Here is a 17,850-nt window from a genome sequence, read left to right as displayed (position 1 = left end):
TTTTTGTTAGATTTTTGTGTGATTAACTGTGTTATAAACAGAGCATTTATCCATTTTCCCAGTTTTAATACAAGTACGCTAAATTATTATTAGTACTAGTAGTATTATTGTTATTATTATTATTATGATTAATGTTCAGAAAGCATATCAGAGTTTCTTGGTTGCCTGTCAACAGCTATGGTTTTAATTTTACTTGCAAATGGTTTTCAAAATAGAACAAGTGATTCTCATTTTTACTAAATATCCTGCACTCTATTTACAAAGACTTGTTTCAACTAAACTGCTATTGAAAGCCCTCTTAAAATGACAATTACTAATTGTGGTTGAAAGATATTTTGCCATGGCAATTCCTCTAGGCAAACAAATATCTCCTCCAAATGATAAATAACTCTTAAATGCAAATGAAGAGTGCAAATTACACAGCAAATTCACCATCACCTCATTGTGTTAGACCAAAAGATTATCTCTCAACACTGATGTGGTGGTGAATTAAAAGGTGGTGAACTATGAGCTCTAGCTGGTGATCATCATAAGGGAAGCAAAAATATCAACAAAAATGAGTTTTATTTTCAGAAGAGCATTAATTTACACTTATTTTTCTTGAAAAAAAAAAAAAAAAAAAGATCTATCCTCACATAACTTACACCAGCTTGATACTACTTACTAACATGAATATTATACGTTTATGTCATAAACATTTATGTCAGTCTAAAAAGATGGATAAACTATAATACAAATAAAAAAGTGAGTAAAGTGAGTTTAGGTGGGTTTACCCTCCACTGCATCCCTGGCTTTCAAACAATAGAGCCTGGATTTGTCCCCAGTGCAATAGTTGTTCCTAGTGAGAACCATGATTGGCCTTTACTGTGTGCTGTGTTTATTTCTGCCGCTTTGCAGCGCCGCCTGTCGGTGGAATCCGGTACCGCCGCCCAGGCTTCACAGATGGGCTTTGATAGGCTATCTCTGCTCTCTCTTTGCCTGTGTTTGCCCGCGGCCATCCAAGTCATAGCCTAAAACCAGAAATGACAACATCACTTCGGCTGAAATATTCTCTGTCCTTCACACGGCGGTTTAAACTTTTACTGTGTTGGCTTCATGGCTTGCTATATTTCTTTTTTTCAGCGCAGACACTGGAAATAAAAGCTCATCACTGACCCAGTCTGTCTGGATCAAGACATTTCATAATAATTGGCACAACAATTACAATAATAAAAATAAAATAACAATATAATAATAATAATGATAATAATAATAATAATAGTAGTAATAATAATACTAATAATAATAATAATAAAGCAGGTGTGTAATGTTTTATTATTTCTACTTTGCGCAGTAGAACTACAGTGTTGCCTGTTTGTCCTTCAGTTAATGAGCTGTAGGCCTGAGTGGGTTTTCCGTTTATAAACTCAGCTGTTCAGCCTTATTGTACCCAGTGGCTTGCAGAAAGAACATCACTTTTTTTCAGCAAAGCAAGCGGCCACTTGCTTGTATTTTTTAATGTCACTAAATATGCTGACCCGTTTTACCAACTGCAAATTTCAAAATTGCAAATTTCAAAATTCCCAAAATATCATTTTTTTTAATGCGTAATTGGGATTATCTTTTAACGAGCACGTGATTTCGTTTACAGATATGTTTATTTATTTGACTGTTGGCTTTACTATCTTTCTTATATTTAAAAAAAAAAAAAACAAATCCACAAAACATGCAGGTTTATTTGTGTGATTTTCATCACTTTTACGCACTAAATATTTCTAATACATTTCTGTGCAGGAAACGCTTATGTTGCCTGATCCATAATGTGTGGCTTTGATTTTAATACCTAGATCAACAGTTTGTAGGCTATGTCTAGGCTACTGTAAATGTAGCCTACCTATTTACTGATGGTTACAATATTATTACATTATTTTCCCTTCAATTGCATTCAGTATTTGGCCTGATTGTTACATAGTTTATCTGTGGACCATTGCATTAAGCCTGTAGGAATTACAGATAACATAAAACCTTAAAACCTACACAACCCTTTTTGTTTGTTATTCACAAATTATTCCTACAGAGAAGAATGTTTGTTACCCGTAAAAAATGATGCTGTTTGGTTACGTGACTTAACCAGGTCGAAAAAAATGTTTATATTTCATTCGTATCACAACGCAGTCTATTGATGATGTTTCCTCTCCTCTCAACTATTTAAAACCTAAAAAGTCTTTTTTTTTCATCGCTCTATTATTGTGTGGATAAAACGGAAGGAAGAAGCCCTCCGTTTTGTGCGGAGATTATCAGATGAAAAAGAGAGAAAACGCGAGGATTATTGTGGATGGAGGGGATTTTAATATTAATAGTTTTTTTTTTCTTCTTTTCTTTTTCCCCTTTCTCTCTCCCCCCCTCCCTTTTCCGATGAGACAGAAGGTAGATTGCCTCTGCTGCTTTCCTTTTGCCGATTCGGTGTGACAGGGATGATGGATGATCCAGCCGAGCTAAACAACTCCTCCCCTTCATCTCCTCCCTGTCAAAGCCAGTCCGGGTTGCTGCTGCAGGAATAAAATAAGGAATATATTCCCTCTGCACTGCTGCACAATGCAGCCTGGTCTTCAGAGCCCCTATGAAGACACTCGCTTCGCCCGTGCGACGATATTAAAAGTCCACACGCAGTTTATACCCAGTAGAAAGACCGAGAGTGTGTGTGTATGTGTGTGTGTGTGTGTGTGTGTGTGTGTGTGTGTGTGTGTAACAGAGGCAACATGTTAATAATGCTTATGATAACATTGGCTCTTGCTTTCTTCTGCAGAGCATCTGGTAAAGTGGGGTATTGGATCTGCAAGGGACAGTGATGAGGAGAGAGAGAGAGAGAGAGAGAGAGAGAGAGAGAGAGAGATAAACTGGCCTCCTGCAAATATGTATTTTTAGATACACGAACGCATCTGCTGGCTATGGGAAATATAAAAAAAACAAAAAGTTTTGTTTCTTCTTTTTTTCTTTTATAATGCTGATTTGGACAGTGGTCATAAAAATGGACGCGCACAGGGGGCTGCGTGTCCTTCGCTTTGCAGCTGGCTCTCCCCAAAATGGCTTGCTTTGGGGGACAGTTTTTTAGGTTTTGTGTATGTAGGCCTATGTGTGTATGTGTGCGTGTGTGTGTGTGTGTGTGTGTGTGTGTGTGTGTGTGTGTGTGTGTGTGTGTGTGCGCGCTTTCTGGGGGGGGGCGGGGTTGTGTGTGTGTGTGTGTGTGTTGCCCTCCTTTTTTTTACATTTCAGCAGTTTTCTCTCCTCTTGCCATAAGGTGTTTCTATGACTACGTTATGTAGGCCTGTGTGAGTGGGTCAGAGGCGGGGGTCCCTGGGAGAAAAGGGCCGCATTTGGCTGATCATTTATCAATGTCAACCGCATAATGATTCTCCCTGCAGTCCCCCTATTGATGAGGATAATTACATTAGCTCAGAGTGACTGATCAATAAAGCCCAGGGAAAATGGTTTATTATAGCACCGCCGAAAAGGCTTTCTGGAAGGGAGGACTCGCTGTTGTTTTATTTTATAAAACCGGGCAGGGCGGATCTGCGCATGGCGCAATCCACACTCCGGAGAGATAATCGAGTGAGAGGCAAAACTTCATTTTGACGCAGATTTCGTGTAGAGATTTTAGTGCAGCCCGTCCCTCTGACTTAGTCTGCTTGGTGGGGATTGTGTTTTTTTTACGGCTCTGTTGTATTTTCTTTTATTTTTTTCTGTTTGACATGGAGCATTGCGTGGTTTATTTTTTCTTCACGCAGTGGAGGGAACCTAAATACACTTTGGCCACCTTTTTATTTGGGGAATAGAGTTTATCCACCTTTTTAGGCTGGCAAAAACCTTAACGATTTAAATTCATAGTAGGCTACACATCAGAGTAGGTGGCATCAAACCGACGGTATATGAAGATGAGGCCTTTTCTGGTGAAAACATAAATTAAAGCTTTTCTGGAAATATTGGTCTAGATGGTTTTTGTTTATAATGGTTGTGATGCCTTATGATGATCAGTAAGCGGAGGTCACAGTTTATCCACCTTCTTATTTATCACCATATCACTGGTTATAAGGTTTGATTTAAGATGCAAACATTCAATTTATATTTTTTTCCCCTCTGCATCCTGATGGCAATAACGATGTTTACACCACAAAGTGTCTGCAACACCTGATGCAGTGACCAGAATCAACTCGGCCTTGACGAGAGAAACCTTGAATTAAAAAGCCAGATAAAAAAAAAAATAAAAAAAAGTGATTCTGTCTCTTAGCCAAGAAGAAGAAAAAATACACAGAAAATAAACAAAATACATAAGACGGTCAGTGTGCAGGGAAATGGATGTTTGACCTCTCTCTCTCTCTCTCTCTCTCTCTCTCTCTCTCTCTCCCTCTCTCTCTCTCTCTCTCTCTCTCTGTGTGTGTGTGTGTGTGTGTGTGAGTGTGTGTGTGTTCTTTAATTGTCAACAACTTATCCCCTGCAGGAATGTTGCAAACTCTTTCGCCTAATTCTCCGTGGTGCTCCGCGCCAGCTCCCATTTACCGCTGATGAACGTGTCTGCAGGAGACAGCTCCATTATCTATTTATCATTTATGATAGTATTTCCTCACACAATGTAGGGAGAAAAGCGCTCTTCCTCACAGAGAGACCTAGCCTACTGATAGCTTCAGCCTTTTTCATATGCAGTAGTTTATTTGATAATATTTTGTTAAATAAAAAAATGACAAATTACCAAAGCCAAGCATTTTATCTTCAAAATAAAACACAAATTATTGGAATAAAAATACCAACTAAATAGAGCTATAAATATGACTCAGTAGGCCAAAAGTTAAACTTAAACCCAAACGCAAATGTTTATTTTAGGCCTATTTTTTTTTTTTTTTTGCAATAAAATACCAACCTAAATCATTTAAGGAGACAAAATCGCCAAATTTTAAATTCAACAGATAGAGCATTTGTGCATTAGCTTATATTTAACAGCAACAGAGCATTATAGTTGTGAGGCATTTCAGTTGGCAGTCAGGTTGAAAAGCTTGAACACCACACGGCCTTAACAAAACAGTGGAGAAAATGAAAATTGCTACGGTTTTAGGGGAAAATATGAAAATGAAGACGAGTGTCTATTCTGTATCTATTTGTGCTTGGAAGGGGAAAAACAGATTAATAACTAGCAGGGTGATATTGAGGAGTTTTTGCGCTTGGTCGAGTGCTTGAATTAGAGGCGATTTTTTTCACACTCCAGCGGTGCTTGTCTTCTTAAAAATGACTGACAGACCCCCCCCCCCCCCTCCTCCTAAAAAAAATAATGATGTAAAATTTTATAATTAGGCTAGTGAAATAACATAGCTACAGGGGTTTGGAATTAGCAGAAACTGAAACATTGCACTGGCCATTTGTGAGGCTGCTGGAGAAGCAAGAAAGGGGGCATTTGAGTGCAGAATAAATAAAGCGCAATAAAAAGGGAAATAGCCGGAGTTTAGTCAAGCCTTGAGGTACTTGAGCCTTTATTTCAATCAGTTAAGATTTAATTAGGCAAGCCTCGGGCCGGACCATCTCTTTTTTTCTCATTATGTTGCCTTCCCCAACGCTGTGTTACATCGGCCCCAAGGTTGTCAACATTTGACCGGTTTTTCCACTGAAATAATCACAGTTCATAGCTTGAGGACCCATAAGATCCGCAAATAAATCTCGCATTATTCCATTATAAGACGGAAGTCCTAACAGTAAACGGCGAAAATATCGATCGCCCGAATTTATCGGTTGTTTTCTTAAGTTGAATTTTTAGTCTTAATTTCTTGCAGTTACTTGAAACCTAAAAAAAAAAGGTTAGAAATATCTTGCGGGTAGCCGAGGGCAGCAAAGTGAGACATTTCACAAGAACTGTAAATAACAGAAGGGCAGGAGAGATGGAGAAATGGAGGGAGGAAGGAGAGAGAGAGAGAGAGAGAGAGAGAGAGAAAGAGAGAGAGAGAGAGAGAGAGGCGGACAGAGAATTTGAGAGAGAGAGAGAGAGAGCGAGAGAGAGAGAGAGACAGAGGGAGAGAGAGGGAGAAAAAGAGACTACATTTCCTAAAATATGGAATTGCCCTACATTATTAGATATTGATGATTATGTACTATTGTCTCGTGCACTTTTTCAAACCAAATAATTATTCAGCGCACTATTTTTTTTTTATATAAAGTGTTGTTGTTCGTTGGGTGTTGCAATTTTACATTTTGTCACTGCAATAATATTTCTGATAAACAGTCATGCCAATAAAGAAACTGAATCGAGAGAGAGAGAGAGAGAGAGAGAGAGAGAGAGAGAGAGAGAGAGAGAGAGAGAGAGAGAGAGAGAGAGAGAGACTATGCAGAAGGCAGGGGATTCTCCCCCCACCCTTGGGCGCACTGTTATTACATCATGGCGACCCCTTCTGGAAGCCAAAGTAAATGTGTTGAGAGAAGGAGAAGACAAAGCGGCCTGTCTGTCTCTCTCGCACTTGTTGTGACACCACTTCCCGCTGCGTTTCATTCATTATCAGTTTTAAACATTGAAAAGGCTTGATCAGCTCCTCCACACTCCCGTTAGAGAGCCGTTTGAGTTATTTTTATACCCAAAATGCATGCGAAACGACGTCCGGCAGTTTTTTTTATCCTACTCCATCCTCTAAAATGAAAAGCCCCTGACCTGCTACAGTAAAGGTGACCTCTAAAGACTCTCATCTCATATTTACTCACAGGTATAAAGCTCCTTATGCATGTATTAGGCGGCCACGTTGATGGTCTAATCAATAAAGATGGATTGTAGGGTCAATATTATGCTTTGCACCGGGGGACTTGTTGCCGGGCTTTCCTTCCTGTGTGTGCGTGTGTGTAATGTGTGTGTGATAGAGAGAGGGAAATGAGAGACGCAATTCATAATATGTGACTGTAGCATCTCTGTGAGTCCGTGTGTGTCGTGTGTGTGTGCGTGTGTGTGTGAGAGAGAGAGAGACACTAACCCTACTCAGTTGCAGGAGTGGCAGCTTCAAGAGCAGGGCAGCGGGGCTGAAGTCATGCAGCCAGGAGCCTGAAGGACCCGCTAACATTGACATCATTAATCACGGCCCACTTGAAGATTATGACTGAAAGTATAGAATCGGTAACCATTATCGTCTCGGATGGCAGTTAAAACCTCTCCTTATTTTTCAAAACAAAGTAATGGCGCAGAAGTCTATACAAGAGAAAGGGCCGAGGACGGGGGAGGGAGCGCGCGGAGAGGAGAGGAGGAGAGGAGAGGAGGAGAGGAGGAGAGGAGAGGAGGAGAGGAGGAGAGGAGAAGAGAGGCAGACTGGTGACACTTGGATGGAGTTACAGCCTGACGTTTCCTCTGGAGGAAACATCAAGGAGACAGAGAGGGCGCAAGCTCTCATTCGGACAGTTTCACACAGTAATAGATGGTCCAAGATGCAGCCTCGTCTGGGCTTAATAATAATAACAACAATAAAAATAACAATTCTAACAGCAGCAACAGCAACAACAACAACAACAACAATACTACTACTACTACTAGTAATAGGCTAGTAATAATAATAATTCTAACAACAACAAAAACAACAATAACACAATAATAATACAAATAAAAATAATTATAATACTAATACTACTACTACTAATAATAATAGTAATAATAATAACAACAATAATAATGGTAATAATAACGACAATAACGACAATAAAAACAACAGCAATAATAATAATACATATTAACTGTAGCGTTTATCATTATTATTATTATTATTATTATTGTTTTTGTTATTATTATTATACTTCATTTCAAAATAAAATAATAACGAATTATAATAATTTCGTTTGGAAATGAGACTAAACGCATTTTTAATTACCATGAAAGTATAAAAGATGAAGCTTTCATCCACTTTGAAATCGATTAAAAGACAAAAAAAAATGCAGTCCTCTGGCTGTGTTTAAAACCGGTAACGACTTCGTCAACATTTTACTTTCTAGCTCTGTCCATCTCCTTTATCTCCACTCTACAAAGCGATTGATTGATTATCACCTTAAATTTATTTTATTTAAGGTCTGAAAGCAGTCGCCTAAAACGAGTCTGCTTACATTGAGAAGATATGATTATATCGGCAAATTCTTTATTTTCCATTCAGCATTGACCGATGTCGTGTCGTTTTGTTGTATTATCATAAAGGGCAAAATTAATTCAGATGAAACGTTCAAGCTGCTTAATGACGGAAAATTGTGGAATTGATTTTCACTTCGGATTAGGTTACAAAAAATGTCACGCAACGTACACGCATCCACGGTGCTATTTAAGGAGGAGAGACCTTTCCTCTGCATCAACTGCAGCATCGGCATATGTGTGTGCGTGTGTGTGTGTGTGTGTGTGTGTGTGTGTGTGTGTGTGTGTGAGAGAGAGAGAGAGAGAGAGAGAGAGAGAGAGAGAGAGAGACCATTTGATACTCATCCGATGAGCTAACAAACTATTTGAGAATGAAACTTTACCTCCAATATTTCCCTTGGACAACTAGGATTTTCCTCTTGGTCAGTCTGTCAGTTTATGGGTTTGGCATCTCAGGTGTTTTATGCCTAATAGCTCACAGGTGATGATGTGAGGACAGGGAAGTGTGTGTGTGTGTAATTTGTGTGTGATTGAAAGAATAGAGAAAGAGAGAGAGAAAAAAGAGACACAATTCATATCTGACTGTAACATCTCTGTGAGACCTGTGTGTGTGTGTGTGTGTGTGCATCCCAATATGTGAGTATCTGCAGCTACAGCCAAAAGTACACAGCAAAGGAGAGAGGCATGGCTCTAGCAGAAAGCTAGCTCTGTCCCTGTTAGCAGTCGGAAGCTGCAGTGTTGAAAAGCAATAGCCGGTGTCAAGAACTTTTTTAGCACATCACCACAGCTGGTGGGAATAAATAGCACTGGGGGGGGGGGGGGGGCGACCAAGCTGTGACATAAGGCTATTTGGGTGTGACACCATGGGGACCCGGGGTTTTCATATCTCCTCCACCGCACAATAAAAGCCCTGTGTGCGATTGTCTAACAAGTCCAACTTTGTTTCTCAACAAGGAGTGTAAACTGTCGTCAATATTCAGATAGCCTTCGTCTGCCAATAATGACAGGCAGCCGGCTACCTATCTTATCTGCGGGCCAGGTAGCGCCGTACCTGGGGGAATAACTGCTGCGATAAAGAGAGTCTGGGCCAATAGAAAGCCTCTTGTCTGGCTGTGAAGAGTTAATGGAGAACGCCACTGGAGACAGGAAGTCCTCAGAAAGTGAAAAGCACTTTATTGCGCACCTGAATGGCCTGGCTAGGGTTTCTCTGGAACCCAATGGGAAAACCACATTACAGGTCTTTACACAGGGTCATTACAACAGGGCAATGGAGTTCAAGTGATCCATTGCATTTGAATGACAAAAATCACATCGCTCCATTCATTCTTCCCTCTCGTGTGACCTGACTATGATCCCTATGGGACTGGGATGTTGTCTGTGGAGGGATGTACTGAAAGTCTAAAGTGTGCACAGTCCAATTCATTCATCTTTTTTCTCTCAGTGTGCATAAAAATGATGTGCATATTCACTGCATATTCACTACAGTACATCCACATGTGACCAACGCTCAGCCAAGACAGCTTCGATGGTTGTAGCCTTCTTGCAGCAACAGGTTCATGGATCCATAACCTGCAACATGACATCATCGCCCCCTTTAAAAATGAACCGCAACATCGATCCCTCGCAGGCTGACCTCCCATAAGTCAAATATAGAAGATGTGGGATATGTGTTTGGATGGAAGTGTATATTTACCTGTCACCAGGAACTCAAGGACATGGCAGCAGCGAGGTTGTATCCAGCCCCAGAGTGGAGTGTTTTGGGGGTGAAAATGAGTTGTAAAAGTGATAAATGGCCCACATTTCTCAAGCTGAGGAGCATTGGAGCTGGCACCCTGCTTGCAGCCAAACAGTTAATTGCTCAGCACAGTGAAGGCCCAACAAAATACTCATAAAGCATCACAAAGAAAGTTGAGTCCAGTCAACCTCTTTCCCTTCTCCCCCCCGCTTCTTCTTTTTCTCCTCTCCTCTGGCTAGACAGCCGCCTCCATCCCTGCCCTCTACAATTTTCCAGCACAAAAATATTATGTTGCCAGTGGCAACAATTTAATAAAATAACCAATCACATCTGCTCTTTCAAATATTTCCAAAATTAAGCTGAGGCCGTACATAATGGAGAAGTCGTTTCTTCTGTGTGTTAGGATTTCAGGCCAGGATTTATTGCACTGTGATAAATGATCATAAGGCTTGTTTTGACAAATGCAAGGGTATTTATGAATGAGCGCGGGCCCGGCACAGCATGCAGGGCCAGGCCCACTGTTATCAACTGGATTAGTGGTTCTGATTATGCTCTGGATCCGAGCTTTGCTCTCAGCACCAATCAAAGCCTGTGGTTGATGCATCCCATAATAACTATGCTCGTCTCCATGGCTACCACCGCCCCTGTACAGTAGCCCCGCCTCCTCCTAAGTGCACTTATTTCATAATAACAAGCTTGCGACAGCTCTCATCACGCGCGCAAATAGAGGACTAGTGGACGGGCGAGCCAGGGTTTGTTTTTTCTGAATCAAATCCGGTCTCCAGCCTCTCACAGCTAACCCTTTCACTGCCTCCACAACCACATTTTCCTCCCTCAAATCTCTCATCTTTTACAATGTCAGCAGCACTCATACCTCTACAGCTGCCCTTCTACAGCCGTCCCTTCCTCCTCTACCTCTCCTCTACCCTTACCGGCACCCTGCTAGTCCCCTCACCCCACCCATCCCCACGCTGGCCTGTACCTGTACCTGTGGATGTCACCGGGCCTGCTCTGGACCCTTGCTGAGAACAGGAGATGGCACAGTATCTGGGTCACTTCTGTCACGGTCCAAATGCCACCCAGGGGGGCTGACCTTTCCGATGGCCGATGCTGGAGCGGGCTGTCACCCCCGCGGTCTCAACCACGAACGCACACTCCCTCCGTTTCTCTGAAAGGCCTCTTTCTCTCTCAACCCCCCACGCTCCTCTGCGGTATCCCCCTCCTCCTTTTTCATCCATGACAATGCACGTTACCGCAATAGGGACAAATCAAAGCCGACAAGCAAATATAACCGCTGTAAATACGGCTGATGTATGACATCTCGGCTAAACCCAGGAACGTCACAGGCCCTGACGCTGGTCACAGGCACACGGTGTATCATGTCTCACTGGGAGGAACTCCAAATATGCTTCCTGGATTTATTTGAGGGCGTGGGTTACACCTCGAGCGCCACTGTTTTTACAAATGGGAGCTTGGCTCTAAATGGAATACCTCAATTAGCAAGAAGCCCAGTCAACACCTTTCAAATGCTTCAACATAGTATACCATCGGAGATATTTGGGTTTCCACTGCCTAGCTGTTCCTTTTAACGGAAAGTGACTTGAGTTACCAGAAAGGCTTTAACTGATACTCTGAGCTGCTCATTTAAAGCTGTCAAAAAAGGGGATATTTCAATGGCCAGGCCCTGGGTGCATGTGATCTGGTGTCACATCAGTGACAGGAGTGATTTTTGCAGGGTGTTCAGAGCTCTGAAGTTTCTGTTTTTGAAGCTCTTGGCTGTGTCTCTGCTTGTCCCACACTGCCAGTGACTCATAGCTACTAAACTACAGCTAGCCCCCCCTCCCACCCCCCACCTCTCTGAGTGGATGAATGTGTCATAGTTGTTCAATTTCCCCTCAAACATACCATCTGCCCTCCACCTGTCAATCAAACTTCCACTGCTTTGCCATTTAAAATCCCCCCAGACCATTTTTCTCATGATCCACTGTTGTTGTTTAAATAATAAGCTCTGATTAATGTGCAGAGCCTCCTAAAAATAAAAGCCAAACAAAAATTAAATCTCTTAGCATATCAGTATCCACTTCAACTCAGTGCACAGAGACCCCATTTTCCCAGTGCTGTTATTCAAACCCTCTAAAAAATACTTTTTAATTTCTCACTGGCTCGGCTGACTCTTCCAGGAGAGGTTTTATTTATTTCCACCCTGTGATGTCTAGCTGGCTGGAGGAGGCTGAGAGGATCCCCACTAAAAGCACTGTGCAGCCCGGGGCAGAAACAGGCCAGAGCGCTCTCCACATAAATAACCCAGTACCTCGGAGGAAGTCCGTTTGGTGGTCTGCTGGAGGGATGGAACCAACCCTTCTGTCTCTCTCTGGTTCTTTCCTTCTCTCACATTCTCTCTGTCTCAGTGGTCTATCTAGCAGCTTGGCTGAAGAGGCATAAAACAGCAGGATTTGGAGGAGATTGGGCCAAGATGTACATCTGAGTGGATAGTGGACTTCCAATAGCCTGCGGGCCCAAGCCAGATCGAGTGGACGCCGTGAAGTGGACCACACTAATCTGACACATGGGACTCATAGATTTAACACATGTAACCAATAGTAGCATGCCGAATAAAATGTGTTACTAAATTATTTTCCATGTAGTTTCTTGGCAATATTATATATATAGCAAGCTATAATATAATTATAATTAATATAATGTTTTCAAATTTATCCTCCTTCACCCAACATAGAAAGCCACTAATCCTCATACTTTACTCTACACCAACATTTTTTTTTTTTTTTTTAATGAAAAAGTACTGTATGTTGAAATCTGTGAGCGCAGAGAGCATTTTGCAAACTGAGTCTACTGCTTGTTGCTCCCAGTGGATGCTTTTGCCTCTCCAGGATCACATTTCTCCAGAACACTGGGTTCCTGGCCCCAGGAAGCGAGCAAGCCTCTCCAAACCGGCCATATTTGGAGAGTGTTCGAGTGCCCCATTGTTGTGACAAGAACAATGAATCTAAAAAGAGACAGCCGACAAGGGCAAGGAAAACACAAAATAAAGATGTCTGGCTCTCAAAAATCATCAGATGGAAGCTTTTTTTTTCTGTATTTGCAGTCACATCATGGAAATCTTGTCAGCTGACGCGGATGGCGGGCCCTTGTCTTTGAAGTGGGTTTAAAAAAAGCTGTATTTAGTTTGCATTGTGTGCAGAAACTAATTTATAGGAGTTGACCCTGGCTCCTCTTTTGTGCGACAGCCATCTTGGAAAACAATGGCAGGAAGGCTTGAAACCTGAGAGGAACTGAATCTGCTGTTTTCCATTTTTTCTGTTCTTATTCAACACAGTATTTTCCCTCCCTGAGTAAAATAGCTCTGTTTTTGTGTCCAAGAGGAGCCATAAACTGATGTCTAAGCATTCCATGGCCAGGCAATAGGGCTGAGTTTAACTGGACACATGGGGACAGTTGTTTTGTACCACATGGAGCAGGGGGCCTGACAGAGGAAGCCATGGCCGCCTGGCGACCCCACGGTGACCCATCGGCCTCCTCATGGAGGGATCAAGGCCTAGATGGGAGCCGGCTGAGGGTTAGAGGTTTAAGGGTAACAAATCAAGCAACACTTTACTGGTATTTAACCCCCCCATGCCATATCTCTCTAACTCTGTGACTGGTGCATGCGTGCGTGCGCACACAAACACACACAATAAGGTTTACTTCTGTTCTATATGGGGGAGTGTTCCCCTCTCCTATAATAGAAGTGGAGCGGGTCAGGTCTGGGGATGATTATATTGCGGTGAGGAGGAGGATGAGAGCTGGAGAGAGGAGGGTTGAAGAAGAGAGAACACGTGATGATTTCACTTCACTCATATCTCACAGTGGTCTGCTTGGTTTGATCTCTCTGCAGGACAATAGGTCAATACTGGAGGTCAGCTGTGGAGCCTCTGGACTCATGGGTCTACATCATGAGGAATCTCTTAGAGTGGCACTATCCAAGTTATCAAATGAGAATACTCTTCTTTACTCCGTTTCAATGATTCAGTTAGAAGCCACTATACATTACGTGCATAAAATTATTACACTCATCATGAGATGCATTCTCCGACATGGTGGCAGGTTCTTTCTTTGCTCTTATCCTTTTTCTGTGCCGTAAAAAGGAGGACAGGACAGGGACCCCCTGTAGGCAGTGCATATCTGCCCCTAAAAGCATCATTCAACTTTATGTTCACTTCTGGTTCCCCCAGCCCAGCTGTGTTTCTTCCATTAGTATCTGCTCATAAAAGGAACTGAGGCTGTAAAGATGTGCAACAGACAAGTGCTGGACAGTCACACACACCTTTACATGGACATCAGGTGTTTCTATGTACCTGTTGGCACTCACATGGCTTAAGTTTACAAAGTACAGTTCCATGTACAAATTATGTTTGTTGTTTATATTCATGCCAGGAAAATATTCAAAATCATGAATTATTTATTTATCAATAGAAAATGCATTTACAAAATCACACTGTACAATGTAAAGTACAGGCTAAAATGTTGGGCAGAACATATGTACAGATTTTGTACAGTCCCATTCATGGGCACATTCATGGTGATGACATATAGACCTAATTAATTAGCAGTTTATTTGAATGTGACCTCAGCTCTCTGGCTCAACAGATGTCTTAATCCCTTGTATGGAGAATACTGTAACAGACTACTTGGCTTGCTAGCTGATGTTAGCAACGGTTAGCTAACACAGCTTATAGCATACTACACACAGTATATACAATATAGAAGTGCAGCTTATACAACAATGTGACTTATTATAAAATGCCAGAGTATGATTTAACCATGCCTATATACTGTATAACACCATATGTCTTGCAGCAGTCCAAAGAATCAAGAACAGATCAAGAACCCAGAAGCATCTTCTCCTGTTGTGTGACATCACTGAAATTCATTTGCGATGGGTGCTGTGTGTAAAATTGTACCCCAGATGTGAAGACTTATAGTTAGTTATATTTTCACAATAAAAAAAAATGGTACTTCCCTTTATTAATTGGATACTGCTCAACGAAGAGCAGACATGATTTGCAAAAAATGATTTTTATCACACTGTAATGAAATTTGATTGCGGAGTGAAGTGCCTCACTTCCACCTGTCTGACCTGAACCATGAATAAATTTACATACTTTGTAGACTTACTAGAGCATACAGACATAAAGGCACACTGACATACTTCTGGGTACTAACTCTGCTAAAACTGCAAGGAGGAGTAAAAATGTATCAACCATCAACGTTCACAAGCCTCTACAGATTTTATAATGCAAGCAAAAGAGGTCACTGTTGGGTCGAACCTTAATCAGAAATGATCCTGTTTACCCCCCTGGAGTGTGACTGAGAGGGCAGTGAGTGACGCAGGTGAAAGACAGGCGTCCTCCCAGCCCCCGGACCGCACCTCTCTTATCTGCCTATGGAACGGAGGAGGAAGGAGTGACAAAGGCCAGGGCCTTGGGTGTGATAAGGAAGGGCCTGATGTCCTGCTTTGGCCCTGGCTGTCCGCTGCAGGAGGCCACACAGGGGCCAGGAGCTGACCGCAGCCAGGAAAGGCTCCAAGACAGCGTTTTCACACAAGGGTATGAGTCTGACCCTATGCTGGCAGAGATACAGAATGTTGCTGTGTATGTATACGTGGTAGAAGTGGGAAGGGTGGGGTGGGGCAGAGAAAGAGATAGTGAAAGAGAGAGAGAAAGAGACAGACAGCCAGGCAGACAGAGAGAGAAAGAGGGTCAGTTGGAGTTCAGGGCAAATTTTTTGCCAGTAGTCTCACACTGCAGGAAAGCTAAATTGCTTCCGGCTCTAGGTATCCACCCCTGCACAGCGCAGATTTACCCTTCCTATTCACCCTTCCTCCCTCCCGCTTTCCTTTCTCTCATCCTCCCATCTTCTCTCCCTCCCACACCGAATGGCAGTTGTGTTTTTCGCTCCACTACTAATCCCTTCTCACTCTCACTGTCCTCATTCTGGCTCTTGTGGCAGTCAGTCCTGGTGGGTGCCATGGCACAGGGTGACAATGTCAGTGGGGAAGCAGTCTTTGAGCAGGATCCCTCTGTCTCTCTGGCAGTCCAGCTCTCCTATGAAACCGTACCAGTAGATCACAAGGCCTGGACCAAACCTGCAGTGCAACACAAAAGACACACAACCAGTCATTTGTTAGTACTTCATCACTGCTGTCATCTTAGAAAGCTCTTAAGTAGCTATCAATTAGTTTTAGTTGTTTTAAAATGAGACCTGCCAAAAGCTTACGGCTGTTGACTTTGGATTTGGGAGACATAACATAAAGGGAGACTGTATGTATTTACAGAGTGAGATGTTGGCAGAAATAGAGTAAGAGAAGAGATAGAAAGATGGAACGCTTGTGAGATTGATGCATCAGAGATAAGGTCGCTGAGGTGTACTGCTTTGATCACCATCCAGGAAACTTGTGCTGAATCAAACAACAAGCCGCCAGGAAGATAAGATCTTTCTGACGGAGTGATACACACTCGATCACATTACAATGGCACTGAAATAACAATAATCAGTGAAATAACAAAGCTCGACCAAGGCCACCGGAACCTGTCGTCGGAAGCCTTTGGCACAGAGCAGAGCCACGGAGAGTTCAACAGAAAGTCTAAGACTTAAACACTGCATCCGTTAGTGTTAGCCAGTCCAACAGTGTCCAGCTGTTTCATTCACATTCACTTCGAACGCCAAGGCAACTCTGCCTTAGTTGGCGAGCACTGCAGTTCCCAAAGAACTATAAATAATGACTACTTGCCAAGCGGCTGAGAAGTCAAGTTCAAACAATATTTAAATGCAAGGTGTTTTCATTTTTTCCTTTCCTTTTTCTTCTGTCCTGCTCTCTTCTCTACCTATCATCTTTTGCTGCTTTTGTGTCTTATAGGCACTATTGTACATCTGAAGGTCTGCTGAAAGGTGCAGAAACAATTAAAATAGTGGAGTTTTTCACCGGGGATGTGCAACGTTATTTCACTACTTCTCCTGACAAAAGCGATAAATCATCTTTCAAGCTATTTATTATGCCCCGAAGAGCCACTGGCAGCCCCCTCTGCCTCATATAGATCATACCTATTCTTTGAACATTAGCTGCCATGCATAAAGACATGTCACAGTTGAACTCTGAGCAGAGAGCACCTCAGCCCCCACATGCAAAAACAGATTCAGGGGGCTGACCGTGGTCTGGTCCCAGACACTCTATCCTCAGACAGTTAACAGTGTTGTGGGGTCTCCTGAGACCTAGACAGGAAGCTGGCCAAAGGGCCACGGAGAACAGCACAAGTTCAGCCCCAAGGTAAAGTGCATAAAACTTAACTTGTGATCAGTCGTTTCCTATTAAAAATACTGACTCAAACACCCTATGGTATTCCCCTAATAATAATTATAGGATCATCATCCAGTCATTCCCATGGTGATAGTTTATGAGCTTATTATAAATACTCAGATGGTTGACCTTAGAACTTTGACGAGGTATTTTAACCACATAAATTACCAATACTAGCGCTAGAATCAGCTGTCATGACATTGCCGTCTGCATGCACGTACTGTGCTGTGCTGTGCCTGGGCCTTGAGGCGGTGCATGTTCTACATACAGTACATGTATGCAGAGAGACGGACAGACACATGCATGACAAAATATGTGACTATATGTGCACATTCACATGCACAAACGCACGCACACACACACTACCCCGCTCTCCAACAGGCTCTTAAAGCAGTACATGCCCCTGCACCCCATCCTGCATTCTGTGTTTTACAGTGTGTGATTTACGGTGCTGTATCTATGAGCAAACAGGCCAAAGCTAACAGCCCTGGAGAAAGCCCGCAGATGCACACTGCAAGTTCACCGCAATGTCACACACATAGCTCAGCCTCTCAGCACTGCACAAAGCTCGAGCCCCCTTTCCCCTCTCATCGTTTCCACGGTTCGCCGCTGCACATGGCCGCCAACTCTTAATATGGAAATGTTATGGAAACAAAACCTAAA

The 17,850-nt window shown here is 42.5% G+C and overlaps 1 protein-coding gene across 3 annotated transcripts in view; it reads right to left on the bottom strand.

Annotated features, from left to right (window-relative positions):
* Positions 1-14,316: 14,316 nt before the first annotated feature.
* cdin1 (CDAN1 interacting nuclease 1) overlaps positions 14,317-17,850 on the bottom strand; it is a 58,258-nt gene continuing 54,724 nt past the window's right edge. For all 3 annotated transcript variants that reach the window (XM_071902214.2, XM_078289509.1, XM_071902219.2), the window contains one exon: positions 14,317-15,978. In XM_071902214.2, coding sequence (XP_071758315.1) covers positions 15,843-15,978 — 136 coding nt within the window. In that variant the 3' untranslated portion in view covers positions 14,317-15,842. The remainder of the gene's footprint in view (positions 15,979-17,850) is intronic.

The sequence above is a fragment of the Centroberyx gerrardi genome, chromosome 17 (genome assembly GCF_048128805.1).
Source record: "Centroberyx gerrardi isolate f3 chromosome 17, fCenGer3.hap1.cur.20231027, whole genome shotgun sequence".
Lineage (NCBI taxonomy): Eukaryota > Metazoa > Chordata > Actinopteri > Beryciformes > Berycidae > Centroberyx > Centroberyx gerrardi.
Note: the sequence above shows the minus strand (reverse complement) of the source record. Positions and strands in the feature narration are given on the sequence as shown.